The 20,059-nt window shown below is 38.4% G+C and overlaps 1 protein-coding gene across 5 annotated transcripts in view; it reads left to right on the plus strand.

Moving 5' to 3' along the window:
- MLIP (muscular LMNA interacting protein) overlaps window positions 1-20,059 on the plus strand; it is a 183,825-nt gene that overhangs the window by 137,746 nt on the left and 26,020 nt on the right. For 2 of the 5 annotated variants that reach the window (XM_075202511.1, XM_075202515.1), the window contains 3 exons: window positions 2,896-2,940; window positions 4,469-4,594; window positions 15,578-16,322. In XM_075202511.1, coding sequence (XP_075058612.1) covers window positions 2,896-2,940; window positions 4,469-4,594; window positions 15,578-15,823 — 417 coding nt within the window. In that variant the 3' untranslated portion in view covers window positions 15,824-16,322. Of the gene's footprint in view, window positions 1-2,895; window positions 2,941-4,468; window positions 4,595-15,577; window positions 16,323-20,059 lie in introns of those variants that run through there. The other 3 variants (XM_075202512.1, XM_075202513.1, XM_075202514.1) reach the window with 2 other exon arrangements.

Genomic DNA, 20,059 nt, shown 5'->3' on the forward strand with positions numbered 1-20,059 from the left:
TGTAAAACAATAGATATTGAACCACAGACCATTTTGCACAGCTCAAACAGCAATTGCATCATACAAATATCTTGTTAAATATCCAGCAATAAATATAGTAAAAAATGTGAGAATAAATATATTTCCGCTAAAAGTTCCTTGTGATTTTAGTATCCTCTGTAAAGCAGTATAGTCTACTTGTAGCACAGCTCAATAATTACAGGTGATATAATGAATCAAATCAGATTGTAGCTGGCAGCCCTCCAAACTTCAGGCTTGTGACAGTGCAATCACGATAAGAAGCGAGTGCATCCACACACTCTGCATAGCAAAGTCGCTGGAGGATAACGTCCTGACAGGGTAACTCATCTGATCTAGAAGTGAAGAGCTGGATATGCAATAACATTCTTTAACATGTTTCTTCAGGGACTTCTCTCATCGTGTTTCTGTTTGTTTGTTTTACATTTTCCTGTAGGTGCGCTTCTAATGATAATGTCCGGACAGAACTAAGTCTAGTTTGAGTTCCTTCACTAGTTACAGAGGATACGGTATCACATTCTCACTTAAGAGGACAATCTCCACAACAGTAGTATTTCGAGCCTCTGTATATGTAGTTAAGTTCAGCAAAAAAAGATAGAAAGTGATGCGTTTAGTCTGCCCATGCAGACTTTCTCAAGTCATATGGCTTGGTGCAGACGAAACGCAAACGATTGTCCTATTAAGCATTGGCCAAAGCAAGCAGGTCAACCCCCTGCCTCCTTTGGTCAATGAAGCGTTTCAACAGCTTCCAGTCTTATTCAAGATGATGGAGGGATGATGATATGCAGCCACTATTTATAGGGGCATATTCAAAAGGCCAAGTTACTGTCAAAAGTAACGTGGCCTGCGCACTATTACCGATATTATGGTAATAGTGTGCATTATAACCATTAATACAGTAATTTCAACGCTGGCTATTTGCTTGCACCTCAGGGAGCAAAAAGCTAGCGTTGAAAAAGAAAAAAGTTGAGTGAATGGGTGGATGGATGAAAATTCAATGTGTTTCTGAAAATCGGATTTTTCATACAAGTTCCTGAGAGTAGGGGATGTGCTGTGTGGATCCTTGCTGTTTAGTTTGCTTGTTCCAGATTGTCTGTCCTCTCAAATTGAAGATTCTCTCTACTGTTTACAACTGTTTTTGGAAACAGTAGAATGTCTTGTAAAATGGCTGGTAATAGAGAACAATAGCTTTACTAAGCTGTGTAGCAAATGTAAATACAATATCATACATTTAAAGTTAAGGGAATTTTTACAAAATAATTTTTATATTATTAATAACTTTTAAACAAGACAATTTGTATTTTGGTATTAATGGTCCTCTATGGTAAACATTTAATTCAGAACTCTGCCTAGTTCTGTTGACCTAGAACCTACAAGGCACTGAAGGCTCTGGAAGGAAGTCCTACTTTCTGCATGGATTATAGAAATGAATATACACATTAGCAACAGCAAAGGTGTGACCATCACATCTGCTGTCACAAGAGTGGCCAGTGAAAGAATCTGTGAGATCAGTACACAGAGGTTAGGAGAATTGTGCAAGATATAGTGGTAACATACCTTACATAGGCTACTTGACTTCTGGGAACTCCTCTGAGGACAAAAGCTTCTCTGTAATAACTCTCAAATTGCTGAAATTATACAGTCCCAAAAACAATGTTTTAAATCACCGTTGAGAAGATTTGCTAGCATGTCATTGCTAATGCCAATTTCACTTATACACAAATACAAATACATTTTGAAGCTCACAAAAAACTGTAAGGACTAACTTACCATTAATTTCATTATATCACTCATCAAGCAGTGGCATATTAATAGGACTTGCATTGATCTCAATGTCCAAAGAGCAGAAAGGACCAGGGGCCAAACTGTGACCATTTTCAATCCTGTAACAGTAGAGGTACCAGGTGTTCTTTCCAGCACTTCTGCTGTTTATCATTGCACTGTGGGTCCCTCTCCCCTAACTTGGCTAATGTCTGGTTGGGGAGCTGGTGCTTGTGGATACAATTCTGGTAGTGCTGAGTCCATTATAAAAATCAATGTGATCATAGTGCCTCTCAGCACTTAAGTATCATTTTGACAAGTAAGACACTCAGAGGTCTGAATGGGATAAGAATAGACTACACCAAATGACTTCACCGGAAAAATATAAGTGGAAATGGCAGCAGGGGTGCCTTTATGCGGCAAAGAGGGTGACATCTATCCTTATGTATAATTTATCTTTTTCTTGCCAGACAGTGGCAGACTATTCTATTGGATAGAAACATAACATTTTGATGACAGAAAATAACATATCAATCTGTTCCTTTTTTGTGTGCGTTTTCTTTATTTTTATTTTGTTGGGATTGGGAACCATTGTTTCTTTTCCTTAATATTTGTTTTACCTACAGTATTATGTTTGTTCCATGCATCCTTGATTTTTTTTCCCCATTGGGTAAGTCCTTACCCCAACTGTTGAGAAACAATTCTATGGATCTATCACACTCTCTGTAAAAAACAAAATATGCATCAAAGAAACATATCTGCTGTTTTTCATTTCATGCATGTTGCCACATGAGCCACGATGTACACAGTACATCACCAAATTTGGAATGTTTAGTCCACTGGTCAAAACCAGTGCACCTTTAGTGAGGTTCTAGGAGCTCACCCTATTCAAAATAACCTGACATACTCTTCTGCAGCACCTGCAACTCAGACTATTAAAGTAATTACATTGTATTAGCATGAAGAGCTCTACAGGAAAATCATTTTTAATTTATGCAATGTTTCAGTACATTTTCCCTTTAATGTTTCTTGTCTCTGTAATTCTAACAATTCAATCAAAGCATTTCTTTTGCTGTTTTATCCAACAAGAATTTTTTTTATTTTTTTTACTCACAGGCCTCTGTTCAGCCTCTAATGAATACAAAAACAAAGGATCTGCAAGTGAGTACTTCATTTTGTACTTTACGTGACATTCATTTTGACAGCAATTGAAACTGATAAGATCTGGTTATTGATCTATCCTGATTACAATCCATAAAGCAGGCTGTGCCTATTTATTTAAGATATAATTAATGGTACAATAATTTAATATTGGAAATAAATAACCTGATATAATATGATAACAAACATTAGTTATAGGTTACCTTTTTTAACTGATTTATTTGTTTCATTAATCATTATCACAGTGCTAAAAAAAAATTGCTGAAATAATGCTGGCTCACAATGCATACATTTGAGTGCATATTTGAGAAAACAATATTTGGCATACAATTTTTAAATTAAGAGGGGGTGTCTATATCTTCAAGATCTATCTATCTATCTATCTATCTATCTATCTATATATCTGAGACAAATAGAGGAACCAGGGTGAGGTTGAGGGTCAAGAGCAGGCTGTCAGATCGACAGAGGTCAGATCTAAGATAGTTAGTCTGTGAAGCTGGAGGTCATTAACAGTAACAAGTCAATAGAAATAACAAGAGAGACAAAAGAGTTAACAGACAAGAAGGATGCAGAATTGACACAGGACCTAGAATTGGAGAATGCTCTGAAACTCAAAACGCTTGTGGACTTCTTTGTGTTTGGCATATATGAAACATCTTGCACATCAGAATTATACATTTGGCTACCCAGATTCGCCCAGGGGCTTAGACAACACAAGGAACTCAAACTTATATCAGGATAAGTGAGGGGGCAGGGGCAAGATTTGGAAACAAAGTAGAAATACAAATGAAGAAGGAACCAAAGCCACACATGAGTTATGGCAGGACAGGATAGCAGGTTGCCCAGACCAGATGAAAGGGGAACCTGAACAAAGCAGACAGTACAGTAATGAGTATAAGACAGAGAAGGTGATGATCATACACTACCAGCAGACACAGACTTGGGCAGACCAGAATGGAAGGATAGACTAGGATAGACTTGGACAGAGGGCACAAGGCCAAATAATAACAAGGAATACGTGCAGTTCAAAAAGAACCAGGAACTGGCTGGAGACATGAACTAAACAAGAACATGATCCTGGACCCTTCAGGACTTGATTGTTCTTGGTATTGGCTATAGTTAACCTTGTTAACAGACAAGAAGTTAACTACACAGCACACACAACCGCTTAAACAAGGTGAGATAGCACCACCAATACAGAGGCATTGAGTTAAGTCCTAGATAGAAAATTAGAAGGTAAGAGGAACAATTTGCCATTTTCAACAATATTCTATAAAACAACACATTTAACAAATTTACATTGCCATGACCTCAGATAATTTTAAAGCTGTTTTTCTGTTAATCACTTTGATAATTTGTACCAATATCATGAATATATCCAATTTGTGAAGTAATGTGTTTAGACAGCTGTAATATGTAGATCTGCAACTTCAATAAGAGTATTAGAGGTTGTATTATATTACTGGCACAATGCTTCATTTTGAAATGACACCATATGTGTTTTCTGTTTCACGTTATTGTTTTGAAGACAAAGCCTGGGGTTATTCGTCCAACAACATTAAAAGTTAATACAATTGAAAACAAGGAAGAAAGGTTTTATTCAAATCCGTTCCAGCAATTCTCCATGCCACCACACAAAAGAGAGACAGATTTTGTAAGTCCTAATGCTACATTTTTATACAGTTTCTTATTTTCATAGTTGACAGATACACCAAAGTGCTGTTGTAAAAGTCTTTAAATTTGTAGGCACACTTTGTAGTTGAAGAGGTGCTTCTAAGTCCATCACAAGCTACACACTTCCTTATAATGATTTTTTCTTTGCATTTTAAATACTCAACTTAGAAAATGTTAATATAAATCCTAGATAATAAGACTAGATCAAGAGAATTGCCTACAATATATAGAATGAGAAGAGGACACATTCAGAATAACATTTCCAGTGACAAGACAAAACTTTTTAAAACCAGCTATTTAAAATTTGGGACTTTCCCTGAAAATTAGGACATTAATCGATTTTACTGCTGCATAAATATATTATTTTGAGTATTTTATAAAGTGCTACAATTTTATTTGTCATTATTTACATAATGATTTATAGCAACATTCTAACATATGCAGCAGCAAACGTATTAATATATCATGCACTATATATAAAAATCACAATGAAAACTAGCTCAGACAGAACAGAAACATTACAAAAAGTGAGTTGTGGAAATGTGGTGCAGCTTCCTCAAATTGTAATGACTTAGAGGATACAGTTTTGTTTTTTGAATAAGAGATATGTTTAAACTTGCAATTTTAAATAGAGTAAATGACCGGTATTTATTTCCAGTTAAGTAAACTAATGTATGTAGGGTCTGTAGTTGAAGGGACACACCAACCACACATGGAGATTTTTATTCCACGAAATAAATACAGCATGTATCCATAATTACATAATAATTAGGTCTAAACATGCACTTGACCATAGAGAAGGGGAAATTTCAACTACTTCCTCTTGCAGGAAATTCAATATTTTATTACTCTTACTGTGCCCACAGTGGCCAATTTGGCACATATACAAATAGTCAGCAGATGACTATACCAATGTACTCCTGGCCTTATGAGACACTTATGAGTATTATTACCTGTTGGTGGGATGAATGAATGCCTCAAAACCAATTTTCCAGATTTCAATAAATCATTAATAATTGCTCCATGCAAAGAAAACATTATGCTGGGTACTAAAACTAACTAGAACAGGGGTGGCTAAAAAGTCAGAGACTAAGAGCCCAAAAATTTCTATAGATACCGCAAAGAGCCAACTTTACCTTTTAAATGTATGTGCATATACATATACACAGTATAAACACATGCATACATACACACATATATTGAAAAGATAACATAATTAACAGTATATTGCTAAGGGAAAAAGAAAATATTCAACATTGCCAAATTACTCACAATAATCATCAAATCAGCTCATACTTTGCCTTACCAGGCCCCTTTCATGCCATCAGACCTCATTACTTGCCCCTGGCATGTCCATCAGATGTCCTCACATGCTATTAGATCTACCCACATGTCCCATGCAAGCCATCAAACATCCATACATTCCCCTTACATGCCATCAAACCTCCCCACATGCCCCATACATGCCAATTAAACCTTTCCACATGCCAACAGGCCTCCACACATTACATCAGATCTCCTCAAATGCATAAAGTTCCTTACATGCACATCTGTCTCTTCACATGCCATCAGAGCTAACATGCCCCTTACTTAACTCTCACACCCAAGGCTGCCATCAGAAACTGTGGGGCCCAGTACAAATTAATCTGGCAAGTTCTCCTTTTCACCGTATATCCCTCCTCCTTCCTTATCACAGTACATGTCCTGCTTCCCCCCTCCCGTCATGACAGTACATGCCCAGGACAGACCAGGGGCCTGGACAGATGGAGGGGTCTGTTTGGACTTCTCACAGTCATACCCCCCTGAAAGTGGCCCTGCTCACACCTCAAACACTTAGCCGCTGGAGCTCACGCAGAAGAAGCACTACACTCCCTCCTCCTCCTTCCCTGACTGGATTGTCTGGGACATTGTGACCTCCCCTGCTTTGTGCAGAGGAGGTCCCATGACACAGCTGCTCCTGGACAGTCGAGTAGCTGACTATGTTCTAATCAGCCCCTGCCAGTGCACTGTTCTACGGTCATTCTCAAGGCCAGGAGCTACATTTTAAAGCTCAAAGAGCCGCCTGCGGCTCAAGAGCAGCAGGTTAGCGACCACTGAACTAGAATAACTCCTGATAATTTAAATAGGACTTCTAACTTAAGTGACATGTTGGAAAATTAAAGACAAACTGTGCACTGCACTGATCCCTTCACAACATTGTGCTTTATAGTTGTCAGACCACAAGGTTCATGTGCCATGGCTTATGGCTTCCTGCAAAAACAGTAGATCATTTACATGCATCCAAATAACATACTATACTCCTAAAAGTGACATTTGAAGGAAATAACATTTTCATGACCAAATTTTATTCCTTTAATAGTTTTGGGACTGCTATAATTTGCTTGGACACAGAAATGCAAATAAATAATTGAACATAGTTATTAAATAATTATTATAAATGCTAGAGGGGCTGCATCTCTTTACTGTATAAGAAGAGAGGTGAGCTAATAAGATCAAAGCAAATTCAGTTAATACAGTGCAGCATGACTTCAGGCTGAGTCTCCTACTGCCTATGATGGTAAAGCATCCAGTGAATCATAGATAACATGGCTTAGAGAGCTCAGCACTCTAACTACAAGAGGTTTAGCATTAGTGAACTGTGTCCTAAAACATCTTATCTCAAACAAACAGTTTGCACAGAAAATAAAAAGTTGGAAAAATCACATTACTTCATAGTAATTATATGGTTCTAAACATACCCAAAGAGTGCCTCACCATTGCAGTCATCAGTCCAGTGAATTATGAATCACTCAGTAATTAGAAAGGCAATGAAAATAACTTGAAAACTTCTTGTTGCATAACAGTAAGGAGGATGACAACTGGGCACATAAGAGCTGGTAAACAGTCGGGAGCAATAAATTCTATTCAATTTCTTCTACAAAATTATACTTAGTACAAGTGAAAATTTAAAATATTTGTTATACACAGTGGCGCACGCAGGGGGGGCTTCTGAGTCTCCAGAAACCCCCCCCCCTGCGCTAACCAAGTGGCTGCCATAGCAGCACTATCCTATACAGCAGCCGCGGCGCTGTCAAAGAAGCGTCCGCGGCGGTGCTTTGCGCATGCGCGGCAGCTCTTTCTCGTGTGGGTTTTTTTTTGGGGGGTCGGGGGGTGGGGGGGGAACCTGCGTGCGCCCCTGATACATTAGGAACATATTTTAAATGATTTTATGAACAGAGAGGTCTGTTTCACTGGGATTTTTTTTTTCATTTTACCATTTGTTTTTCAATTTATAGGGCTTTGTTTTTGGTAGCATATCTTTATTTTATTTTTAAGTCGGATGTTAATCGTTAATAAAGACCATGAATATCCGTGGGTGGAAAATATGGAGACAATACAATATTATAGAATTTAATACAGCCTCGCATATAACTTGTATCTAGTGAAAGATGCTTAATAGTCTTGTAACAAAGCACCTTCTACCCTATAGTGTAATGCTGTAATTGAAGGCTAATATAATGATATAAATGATACAGTACTTTAATAATGATGAAGAGATGGCACTGAGCAAATGTATTTGTGGAGGCAGTCTAAAGATAACTTATAAATGAAAATAGCATGACATCTTTCTTCTGTAATGATATTTATTTTATTTTTTTGTTCCAAAGTAATTTTCAAAACAGTTAAAACAAATCAAAAACATATTTTTTTAAAAAAATGTGTTATAAGAATAGAACCTAGCAAATAACACTTACATGATAATGTAAAGTTCAACATGATTTCACTAGTTTTACCAGATGATGAAGAGTTATCATTAATCGTGTTTTTTAGAGCAATTGAATCACGGACATTTGAATCACGGACAGTTGTTAGTCTGTGTTAAGCTCTTGTTCAACCTTTATACAAACATAAAAGTTACAATTGCAATTTAATTTCCAAGATATTTGTAGTGTTTGTATTCATCCTTCATGAGTGAAGTAGTTTTTTTGGCAATTTCCACATAGGTGGGAAACAGGGCAAGAAAAGAAGAACAGCAATAGCAGTGTTTAACTTCTCACATTTAAAATGAATGAAGGGGAAGTAACAAACGCAGGCAGTTTGAAGAACTGGGGATGGAATGGGTAATGGCATACATTAAAGCAATAGTGTTTAATGAATTATGTGCATCATATCACATTCCCAAACTAAAAACTCTTGTAATAAGACTTAACAGTTAAAACGCATAGGATCTGCATCTATGGATAATAATATTACACGGCTTCTGATATTGCGACAATCCACCACCCACAATCAGAAATAAAATGTTAAGGAAGGAAAGTAGGCCAAAGAATTTCAATAGAGATTACAAATGTTTGCAAAGCCCACAAGATCAGGGTGTAGCTGAATCAGATGATTACTATTCAGCGTAGATAAAATGAAGCACAGGTAAGTGCACCTTAATAGCTTCTGCATGTAAACATTCCCTCCAAACTAGAGTTTGGACTGGATGAAACTTTTGAAAGAACATAGAGACATCTAGAATGCACATATTCTGATCCTGCACACCACTGAACAATACTGGTCCACAACATGTGCTGCACATGCTGAAAACAGTATCATCCATCAAATGGTATGCCCTTCCGCACTCTGACTAATCATTTCTGTTCTTCTGCTTCCATGTGCCTTCTGCCTCAGAGATGGTGCAAGTAATGGCTGAGGTGGGAAATGTACAAAGTGATCTCCAGTTGGCAGCTCAGCTTTACTGAACTAGCAACAGGACTAGTGCAGCTCCCTTGTGATGGGTATGTCCTCCTCCGACTCCTGCTGCAAATAAGATGCACAGGTCAGGAGGAGGTGATTAAATTATTCAGACTTAGTGCACATTTAGATGATACTGCAATTTGTAAGACACGTTGACCATAACTTCATAACACATTTGGATGCCTCCCTTTGCAAACGGTGCATTAGGGCAGGAACCCGTCCTGTCTTGTCACATTTCAACTCACAGACTTTTCAGGTGATGGACCAGCTGCTGACACTTCCACCAAGTGAAAGTCATAATGAATCCCTCACAATGGAGCTGCTTCGCTTGGACCACTGTTTTCTCTGTATTGTTGCATGCTGTGGCTTGCGCAATGTTGTGGGAAGCACTGGCATCCAACTGTGATAGGTATGCAGGGTCATGATGACATGCAAACACTGATGAACCGTCTTAGTGCTTGCTAGAGCCAACAGGAATGGAGTCAACAGTCCCATATTCTAAAGCACTGACAATGACAGGCTACTTACAACTCTTAGAAGGAAGAGTGCTAGCGCAAAGCTCAAGTCCATAGGTCAAAGCAGAACATTCTTGAAACACCTGCACAATCTCTACATCAGCTTTATTGCCTGATGTCAAGTGGTAACAATCTCTGGTAACACTTCAGCTGTCAATACAGTGAATTTGTTTGAAAGATGTGTCATTTTCTGCTTGCATTTGCTTATTGGCTACTGGAAGTTCATTTTTGTTCCTCAATCTCTGTCCCAGACCATTCTTTTGAATCACATTTAAAATGGCAGGTTCATTGAAAGTACAGGCTTGAACACATTAGAGACTTTCTGAAATATTGTCGAACCTGCTTGAACAGGCCTGAATCGGTCTAAAGTTCAAACTTGCAAAAGTTTCAGAATTTACTGAGATTTTTCGAACATTTGCTTATATTTGACAGACTACTTTTGAGAACTCTTTCAAAACAGTTTGACCCATGACATCAATGGATTTCTCTTTAAATGAAGAAGCAGCATATATCATTTTCTTTGAGCACTGTGCTGTGATCGGGGTGCCAGGATCTGAATAACACTCTTCCGGGTGACCTCCCTGGATCCCTCATTTTCATTGACAGCCAGAGATTGGCGTTGTGGAATCATTGCTCTCAAACAGCATTTTCTGCCTGTTTCACACTGGCAATGCAAATTTAAGTGTCCATCTTGCTAACTTCTTTAGTTACAGGCTGTTAAGTATTTAAACTACTAGCTATACAAGCCCCAACTAACTACTAGTCCAATATTGTGAACTACTTGCAAACCAAAGAGAACAAAGAGGCATAGTGAAAGCTTGTCATAGAGGTTCTTTAGAATATGTTTTCCATGCCATTATAACTCACTCCAATGTACAGCTAAAGTATCATGTGCATGCAGTGAGGTTGTATCAACAGCACAATACAAATAGAGCATATATCATGGCCATTAACTTAAATACCAATGCACCATAACTCCTCACTTACTTTTTTAAAGTGTAATACACAGAGAACACAGTATGCAATGTGAGCTGAGGCATTGGGACCAATGATTACAAAATTCTTCCCTATTCTCTGCATGCACGTATTCAACTGCTTATAATTTTCCATCAATTGGTCCAATATGTATTAAGCGTTTTATTTGTTCTATAACAATGCAGTACATGCATCAAAACAGTAGGCATTGGAGTTATACATAATTAACTCTTTGTATGTGTAACCAAAGCTCAAGATAGGACCATGCTAATCTGAAATCTGTTTATTTGACTTGATTTTCTAGCTTCCTAGCTTCAATTTCTAGTTTACATTTTTGAACAAAAATATAAAGAGTATTTCATAGGTTCTTTGTTGGACATGTTCTGCACAGTTAGATTTTTACACTTAGTGAATGATTTAGACTATGTAAAAGATACCTATTTGCACAAGCCAGCACATAGGGGAGAAGTAGTTCCCGTTGCCCAGCAACTCCTTTTGTCGCACTTCTATCACGAGAAGCCTTAACGTGCTTATGAAGAGTCTGGACACTGCAGCAACATGTGACTGCTCTGACTGCCTTAGCAAGAGTCAATAGAAAAGATGCCTCCATGGCAACACTCTGATCTCCAATTGCAGCCCAGACACAGAGACCAAGAGGCTCAGCCCCTGTAATTGCTGTATTGTCACCAGGAGGCTCCATCCTTCTTCTTGAAAGTGCAGCCTAGAATAACACTGGCAAACTTCTCTCTCATGCGGTCTGCAAGGGATGAAGTCAATTTGGGAGCTGTGGAGGAAGATGATTCACAGCAGGGGCTGGTAAATGGGCAGTGGTTAGTCAGACAGATCAGTACCTCAGTGAGATGCTTTTTTTTATCTACAAGCACTAAGTTACAACAAAGTTATTAAACTAATGAAGAGTATGCCCTATAGTAAATTATTTATTTCAATGCTACTAATTTTATAACTAGCTGTTAATGTATTCATTTGTTGTGATAGAGCAGGATCATAACTATATTTTCAGCTTAAGAAGGTGTACAAAACCAGTCTCATCTTAGTTGGTCACATTACTAACCCCCTGGACTCTCCAACTCCTGAACGACATGTCACAACATGCCATGTAAATGCAGGGCCTCAGGCAAAGCTTCAGCCTATCGCCCCTCCTCCCCACAATAATCTCTTCCCAACCCCACGCATTTGACTTTTGTAAAATAAAAATATTAACTCTTATATCCACCTTTCTAGCTTGCAAGCTGCAGTCCAAATGCACTGATGTCTGATGAAGAACACTGTCCAGGCTCTACTGAGGCCCAGGGGCAAACGCAGGATTATAAGAGGGGGTTTCTAAATGTTTGATTTTGGAACAAAGCAAGAACAATCTTGTCACAAAAGGCCAGCAACAGACACATTTTATGTGATTATTTGTTTGAGTCTTTTTCTATGTATTATGCACTTGTTTAAAGACACTTTGAAATTCCGATATACCTGCACAATGCATAAAGTGTGTCTATTTTAAATCAGAGAAAAAACTATTGAAAGCATGGAAAAATCTATATTGGTACTAATATAAGAAATATTGTTTTACAGCGCAAGTGCTTATATATGCCCCAGGATGCTGGAGTGTTACTGTCACTCTAAAGGACCTGGGGCAAAGACCCCAACAACTTTATGATACCACCATATCCAGACATGGCACCAGTATACGTGTATATGGTCTTTGTTATGCCAGGTTTCTGCCACATACCTTGCCACCTTGTGTCCCAAACATCTTATGCCAATCACAATACCCACAGTTACTATTACCTCTTCCCACACATTACACCAATACCACACAATGACTATACTTACCTCATCACCGGGCTGACCTCCTCCTGCTCTGTCTGATGTTCTGCTGCATGCTGTCTGCACTTTCAGCACAGAGAGGAAAGGAGCATCAGAATTCCCTTTCCCTCTCAGCAGGTATCAGCTGTGTTGGCACACAACGGGGAGAGAAAGTCCCTGCGGCTGATCGCGTTGATACCATGTGATGCAAACGATGCACTGGAGGGAGGGATTTCAGTGGCGCCACACAAATCCTGACCCTCTAGGCTGCTAATTTTGATTTCATTGTTGCCGGCTTATTAACAAGTCTTTGTATATTGTAGTTTTTCTATATTCCAAATTCAACAATTTGGAAACCCCCTCTCGAAAAATTCTGCATTTGCAACTATTGCATATGTGCCTGCACACTTACATTTACTCATTTTGAGTTAAAAACACCTTAAAATAGGTGCAAACTTAAATCTAACATATAGATGTGTCTGGAGCATAAGTACAGATGCAGCAATCTTAATCATTAACTCAAAACCTGCACTCATCTTATGTAGGTGCAGAATTTATCCATTTTAAGGACTGTATTTCAAAGATACATGTGGCCCAAAGTGCTTAACTTGCGTGTACTTGCTACTACCATAGTGCCCCTAATCTGCCACTTGAAGAGTAAATTATGTGCATGCACAATGATACAGATTTTATGTCATATGCATATTTACACAGTGCAAATACACTTGCGTCCAACTCTTAACCTACTTAGGCATAATTTTTCTACTCTGTAATACAGTGGCTTGCATTACAGTGAAAACCTAAGCATGTTTTTCTAAAATACATCAGAATGATAAGTGCTGACAGAGCATTTTACAACTGAGCTCTGGTTCTTACAAACACCAGTAACCAGTGATAATGGCTAAGAAGCATAGGGGTACTGTATATTTACTAAACTGTGGGTTTGAAAAAATGGAGATATTGCCTATAGCAACCAATCAAATTCTAGTTATCATTTATTTAGTACATTCTACAAAATGACAGCTAGAATCTGATTGGTTGCCATAGGCAACATCTCTACTTTTTCAAACCCGCACTTTATTAAATATATCTTGTAGAGTTCAAATTCTTATGGGAATACTAAGACAATTATGCACCAACGACTCTCAAATAACCCTCTAGCAAGTGGCCGGTTGATATAACATGGCCTCTCTAAAGAGGTGAGATCGGGGTGTAATATTTAAGAAGTATAAATGAAGTTGCCTCCCTCCTTGTGCTGTCGGGGTGGCATTATAAAATAGACCACCAGCCAGGCATTGTTAGTGGCTTGAATGCCAGGTCCCACTGCTGCAGGAGGGACCTGGGATGGGTTTGCCAAGCTATACCCTCTGGTGAGTTAACCCCTATGATCCTGGATATGTTTCCCTAGTCTCACCTAGTGTGGTGTAGGTCCAATGATTAATACGATAATCCCTCCATATCCTTGGTAGAAGGTGGAGTCAGGGCAAATTATTGTTCCACAGCCAGCGGTAAAAAAATTTAAGTACTGTAATACACCTGCCAATTTCTTTTTTACTTCCTAAATGGATACAATCTGTATATAATAAAATCCCTTAACCTATTTAGAATAATTTAGCATACATTATTACTATGCTTATTCAGAATGATTTAAAATCTTTTTGAGTTGCAGAACAAACAAAACTACTTCATAATGAAACAGAAAAGCTATGTTCACCTAACAACTAGTACAATTTATCAATGACATGTTTAGGGGCTACAAAGATTTGCTAAATATCCTTAGCACTTTTATATAACTTGTGAATAATACCTACTTTAACTCAGTGTTACAAATAAGATTAGGCAGGTCAAAAATAATGCTGAAAACATCATAGGAAAAATGGTATTTTCAACATTATATTCACTATCTTGCAAAACAAAGCAAATCATTATATTCACAAAGTATATTATTAATTCTTTTAAACACTATTCATAGTTTAACAACAAAGATAGAAAAGGACATGAATTGCTCCTTACACTACTTTATTAAGTTACCATAAAAGTGTATTAGATACAGTGGCCTTGAGTCATCAAAGCCACGTATCTGCCGATTTTGATTACACAAAATCAGACACAAAATCACCTTGCGCATGACCAGAACGAGGCCAATAAATGTAGCTCTGTCCGCTACATCTTTGAGCACAACGGACATATGATTTCGGGGAGTGAAAGGGGTGTGTTGGCCATCAGGAGCAACTGTAAAAATGTACTTTATGTTCAGTAGACATTAACAGCATACTAATAAATTTATTTTATTTTCAATTTAATATATGTATACACAGGTTTCAGAATCCTGTTATTGAGAGCTGCTGTTCAGATAAGCACTATTATTCGAGTGGTTTATAGCACCTTTATATCTGTTTATTGGATTTAAAATAGACTTTTTTGTTTGTTTATTCACTTTTTGATTTTTAATGCCTTTAGTGGCATTAATTAGATATATATTTTTCTTCTGTGCGTTCTTTGGTGAATTTATAATCCACTTAGGTATTGAACGTATTATGCAGTATCCTGTGTAGTAGAGCACAGCAGTCCAACACCCAAATCCTTCACCACACGTATCTTGAGACCTGTCCCAACTGCACCAATAAAGTTGTGCACCATAATTTGTGGACATATATGCCTATGAAAGGATAGTGTGTAACTGTGGGACAAGTTGTGGTATTGACAGCATGCAACTGTGGAGTGATTCTATATTTTATCCTTATTTTTACAAAACTTTGGCAAGTTTTGTTAAATGGACAGCAGTTTTCATAGTAACATTTTTTTTGCTTGCACTTTTTTTCTTTAAAAAAACGTTATTTTGGGGGCGTGGCTTGGATGCCATCTATAGAGGGTGCATGATGAGAGAGCTCCAACAAACACTAGCAAAAATCCCCAAACATCTGTTTTTTTACCAGCAGGAACAAATACTAGGGACCTGTAACTTACCTCTACAACTTGTGGGTACTTGCCAGTCTGCTTCTCATGGGATACGGCCGACCGCGAGTGATGACGGAACTCTGGGCCTACCTTGCAGTGCTGTGAATCTGAGCCTGAGAACTGTTCTGGTCATAGATCATCTGGCAAACTGTCACCCCAGCATAAAAAAGACTACGGCACTTACCTCATCTGAGGCCGAGACTTGGCCGGAGACCTTCTCGTAGCGGAATTGACAGAGTCGGAAGAGAGGGGGGACACCATGGAGGGGTATACGAACTTACGCCAGTGGCCTCTCAGACATGATGGACGGACGTTCGCCACTACATCTGCCGTTGCCTGTGAGACAGCGCTGGTCCACAGAGAGTCACACGGGGAGAAGCTCACGGCATCTGAAGATGGATACTGGTAGAACGCTTGCCGAGCCTTAACTGTATTGTCTGCAAGGGGCAGAGTGAATACAACACTCACAGTAATATATCCCCATCTATTATCTATGTAGCTGGGTGGCAGCCCTCATACCCTATGGTGTGCTTATTTCTCTAAGTGACTACTCATAATAAGCAGACATTTATTGAAATCTATATAGCTATAGTCAGGCTGCCTTAATCCTAACTTCATACTGCCACCTTGTGTCAACTAGAAAAACAACACCGGTGTGCTGTATTCCTGTTGAAAGCCTATTTGATACCAGCAAAATAATGACCAGCACCTATAAAAGGCAAACACTGTTAGTACAAGATCCATATCTGTTGTTAACAGCTTTAAAACTCGCAGCTGGTCTGCAAAGCCTACAACTAGCGGTTAGTACTGGAATGCTAGTGGGTCCTTGGAACAAAAACGTCTCCTTTACCTCACTGAAAAATATTCAAGCTTACTACGCATTTGGCTTGATTACACCTGATCCTCCTGCCCATGTCGACCTAACCACTCACCCAACCATCTACAATGTCAGCTGAGAGACTCTGATCACTCTCAATCAACACATATCAACACAGTACCTTCAACGCTGTGGAATACCCGGTGTCTTGACGGAAGTGCTATTGGTTATCAAACTCTCCAGTTGCCCTCAAAATGGCCCCCAAAAAAACAAAGGCAACTACATCTACATCCCCAGTTCATTTTTACAAGCCAAAGTCTACAACTCAAGTTACTGGTACTTCTAAAAAGTCAGGAATCTCCAGTTACACAACCTCTACGGCTAGAACTTCTGCTCATTCCCCTGAACACTGTAGGGGTGTCTCTGTTACTCCAAAATCTGATGGTCCACTCACGCTTAAAACTATGTAGACCATGTTATCCAATTTTAAATCTGAACTTTTGATGGAAATGAGATTGTCAATTAAAGAGATACAGCGTGAAGTTACAGAACTAGGTGGTCGCACTAGCCTTATTGAAGATAAAATGGAAGAACTGACAGCCTCATATAACAACCTTATTACAAAACACGAAAAGCTACATAAAGAATTCCACACATTGCAGGATTAAATGGCGGACATGGAGGATAGGTCTAGGTGAAATAAAATTAAGATTAGAGGCATTCCAGACTCAGGCACCTCAGCTGAACTGCTACTCTATGTCATGGACCTTCTCCGAAAACTACTGCCTGGGGCATCTGAACAAGACTTAATGATAGATCGCATCCACAGACTTCCTAGGCCATGATCCACACCTGATGACCTTCCTAAAGATACACTTATGCAAATCCATTTTTTTTCGATCAAGGAGAAAATAATGCCGGCGGTAAGACTGGAGAATAATGCTGAACTCCTTCAGAATCTTCAGATATTCCAAGACTTCTCCGCAGCTACAGTAAATAAACGAAGATCTTTCCAAGTAATCACTAACGCACTGAGAGATCAAGACATCGCATACAGATGGGGGTTTACTGTTAAGCTACTCATACAGAGAAATAATTCCACGTATGTAATTTCCTCAGTGGAAGGTGAAATGACTCTATTAAAATCTTGGGACGTGCCTATCCAGGAGGTAGCCTCCACACTCAGGATACACCTCAGACAGGAATGGTCGAAATAAGCCTCTAGTAGGAAGTTAATTTGATTCCTTCTATCATATTTGTGGCTTTTCCGACCGCACCTTTGGTGCTACGATTCATCTATTCAGACATTCAAATAAACTTTGAACAAATTTCTACTAGGTCTCACAAGTGGCCTAAGAGACTCCAGTAGATAAATATACCTCCCTAGATTTCTCCAGGGTATACTTTATCTGGTTGGACTTCTCCCCTAATTCTTTATTTTAATATAGGTGTCGAAGAGCGCTAGAGAATGTCACTCTTCGACATTGGACCCACAAAAGATACTACTTACAGAATTGCAGTTTTGCGTTTAATGCATAAGGTACAATATACTTAATGTGCCAAAAAAAAACAAAATTATTTTGTTTATCCAATCTGGTACACACTCTTTTATGTATAATATTATGGATTATTATGATGCTAAAACATCGACTTTTGTCTCAGTTTTCAATTTTTCTAAACCCAAGCAGGTGTTCCTGAAGGACTCTTCCTTACTTTCTATATTTTCACCTTATCTATTTCCACTTATATTAGCAAGTGGCAAAGTTCTTAGTAATGACAAAGTCATGCTTATAACATTCTTTAAAATCGAGTTCCATAGATTGTAAGCTTTCGAGCATGGCCTTCTCATCTCTTTGTCTGTATTACCCAGTTTTGTCAATTGCTATGTTTGTCCCCAATTGTAAAGCACTACGCTATTTGGAGGTGCTATATCACTAAATCAGGCCTGTCCAACCTGCGGCCCTCCAGGTGTTGTGAAACCACAAGTCCCAGCATGCCCTTCCAGCTATCAACTGGTTATCTACCAGCAAAGCATGCTGGGGCTTGTAGTTTCACAACACCTGGAGGGCCGCAGGTTGGACAGGCCTGCACTAAAAGATTATGATGATGACGATAATGATGATGATGTCATGCTCTGTTTTTTGTTTCATTGTACAAAGTCAACCGTAACTCTAGGTTGACTTTCCTAAATAACTACTTTTTGCTAGACTTTTATTGGTAATATTTGTAAAGTATATCGTGATATAATTCAGCAATTTCAAAGTAAAATCCTGTTCAGTAGCATTTTACATTGTAGTTGACTGATTGATAAGGTTGTTCTGTATTATTTAGTCAAGCTTGGAGGCAGTGCTAGCATTGTACATACATAATATTCCCACAACATATAAAACCATATTCTGATATGTGCTTTTTATAAATAGTATTATTTTGAAAGTTTTGATCTAATTTTTGAGCCTTCAGGAGAAACAGAACATATCGAAACAATGGATGACATGTTAGATGCTACAAAAGGTATTAAGGTGGAAAGACCAAATCTATTGATGACAGTGTCCATACAGAAAATATATAATGAAAATTTTATAAACATTCTATAACATTACAAAATATCATCTGCACAGTCTTGCAAAATGTAGAGATTACAGATGAGTGAAACAGTTCAGCAAATTCCATGTCTATGAATATGTGTTTCTTGGTTAGGAAAATGATTCATGAATATGGGGCCAAAATTTTAACCAAAATTAGTTTTCCACACACAAAAACCACTGTTTTTAGTTGAAGTGCATAGACAACGAGAGGGAATAAGTGAATGCACGAAGGAAGAAAAGTTGCTATTCTGTCTGCTCCCAGGCATTTTGCAGATGTCTAGTGACATTTTTTCAGCCTTATCCATAAAGGTTTTGCATGCCCTCTTTTTATTTAACTGTTAAGCTCAAGCAGGTGTGAAAATAAGGCATAGTAGCATTGCATGATACCTGCACTCTAAACCACACTCTTTGTTTACAGCAGTTTGCCTAAGATAGGAGAGCCTTATGCATTTTGTTAAAAAAAGAATCGAGGGTCTTTACCCAATGGCCATGTCTTTGTTTAAAAAAAATGCAAGTGCAAACTGGTTGTGAAAATTCATAAAAATGCATCTGATAATAATTTAATATATTCATATGCGTTTGACATGGTTGCATATTTTTGTGAATGAATCAAAAATGAACATGTGAAGGGCCTATAACCTGTTCTGTGACCAAGAGGGGTATGAGTAGAAGACGGCCTTCAACACAAAGGATTACCAATATGAATCCCGGGTCATGCTGTACAGCCCGTGCAGTGACTCAGCAGTCTTCTAAGCATATGTGAATTCCCTCTTTAATGACCTACTGGAGACAAGAAACAGTTAATCTGCACTCAGGGTGTTACGGCTAGAGCCTATTATCATAAACTTGCAGAAATAGGAGTAGAGGTCTTCACTTATAGCAGCTGCCTTTCCCATAGAGCTAGTTACACTCACAGGTACTCAGATGCCCCCAAGTCTTAAACTATAGTGTAGTGTAAGCTTATGAATAACACCACAGCACAGAATTAGGAGGTGAAGATAGCGAAGGTCAGAAACAGGCTGAGTTCTAGGGTCTGAAGCAGTTAGCGTAGTCAGGTA

This window comes from Mixophyes fleayi, chromosome 3 (genome assembly GCF_038048845.1).
Source record: "Mixophyes fleayi isolate aMixFle1 chromosome 3, aMixFle1.hap1, whole genome shotgun sequence".
NCBI lineage: Eukaryota > Metazoa > Chordata > Amphibia > Anura > Limnodynastidae > Mixophyes > Mixophyes fleayi.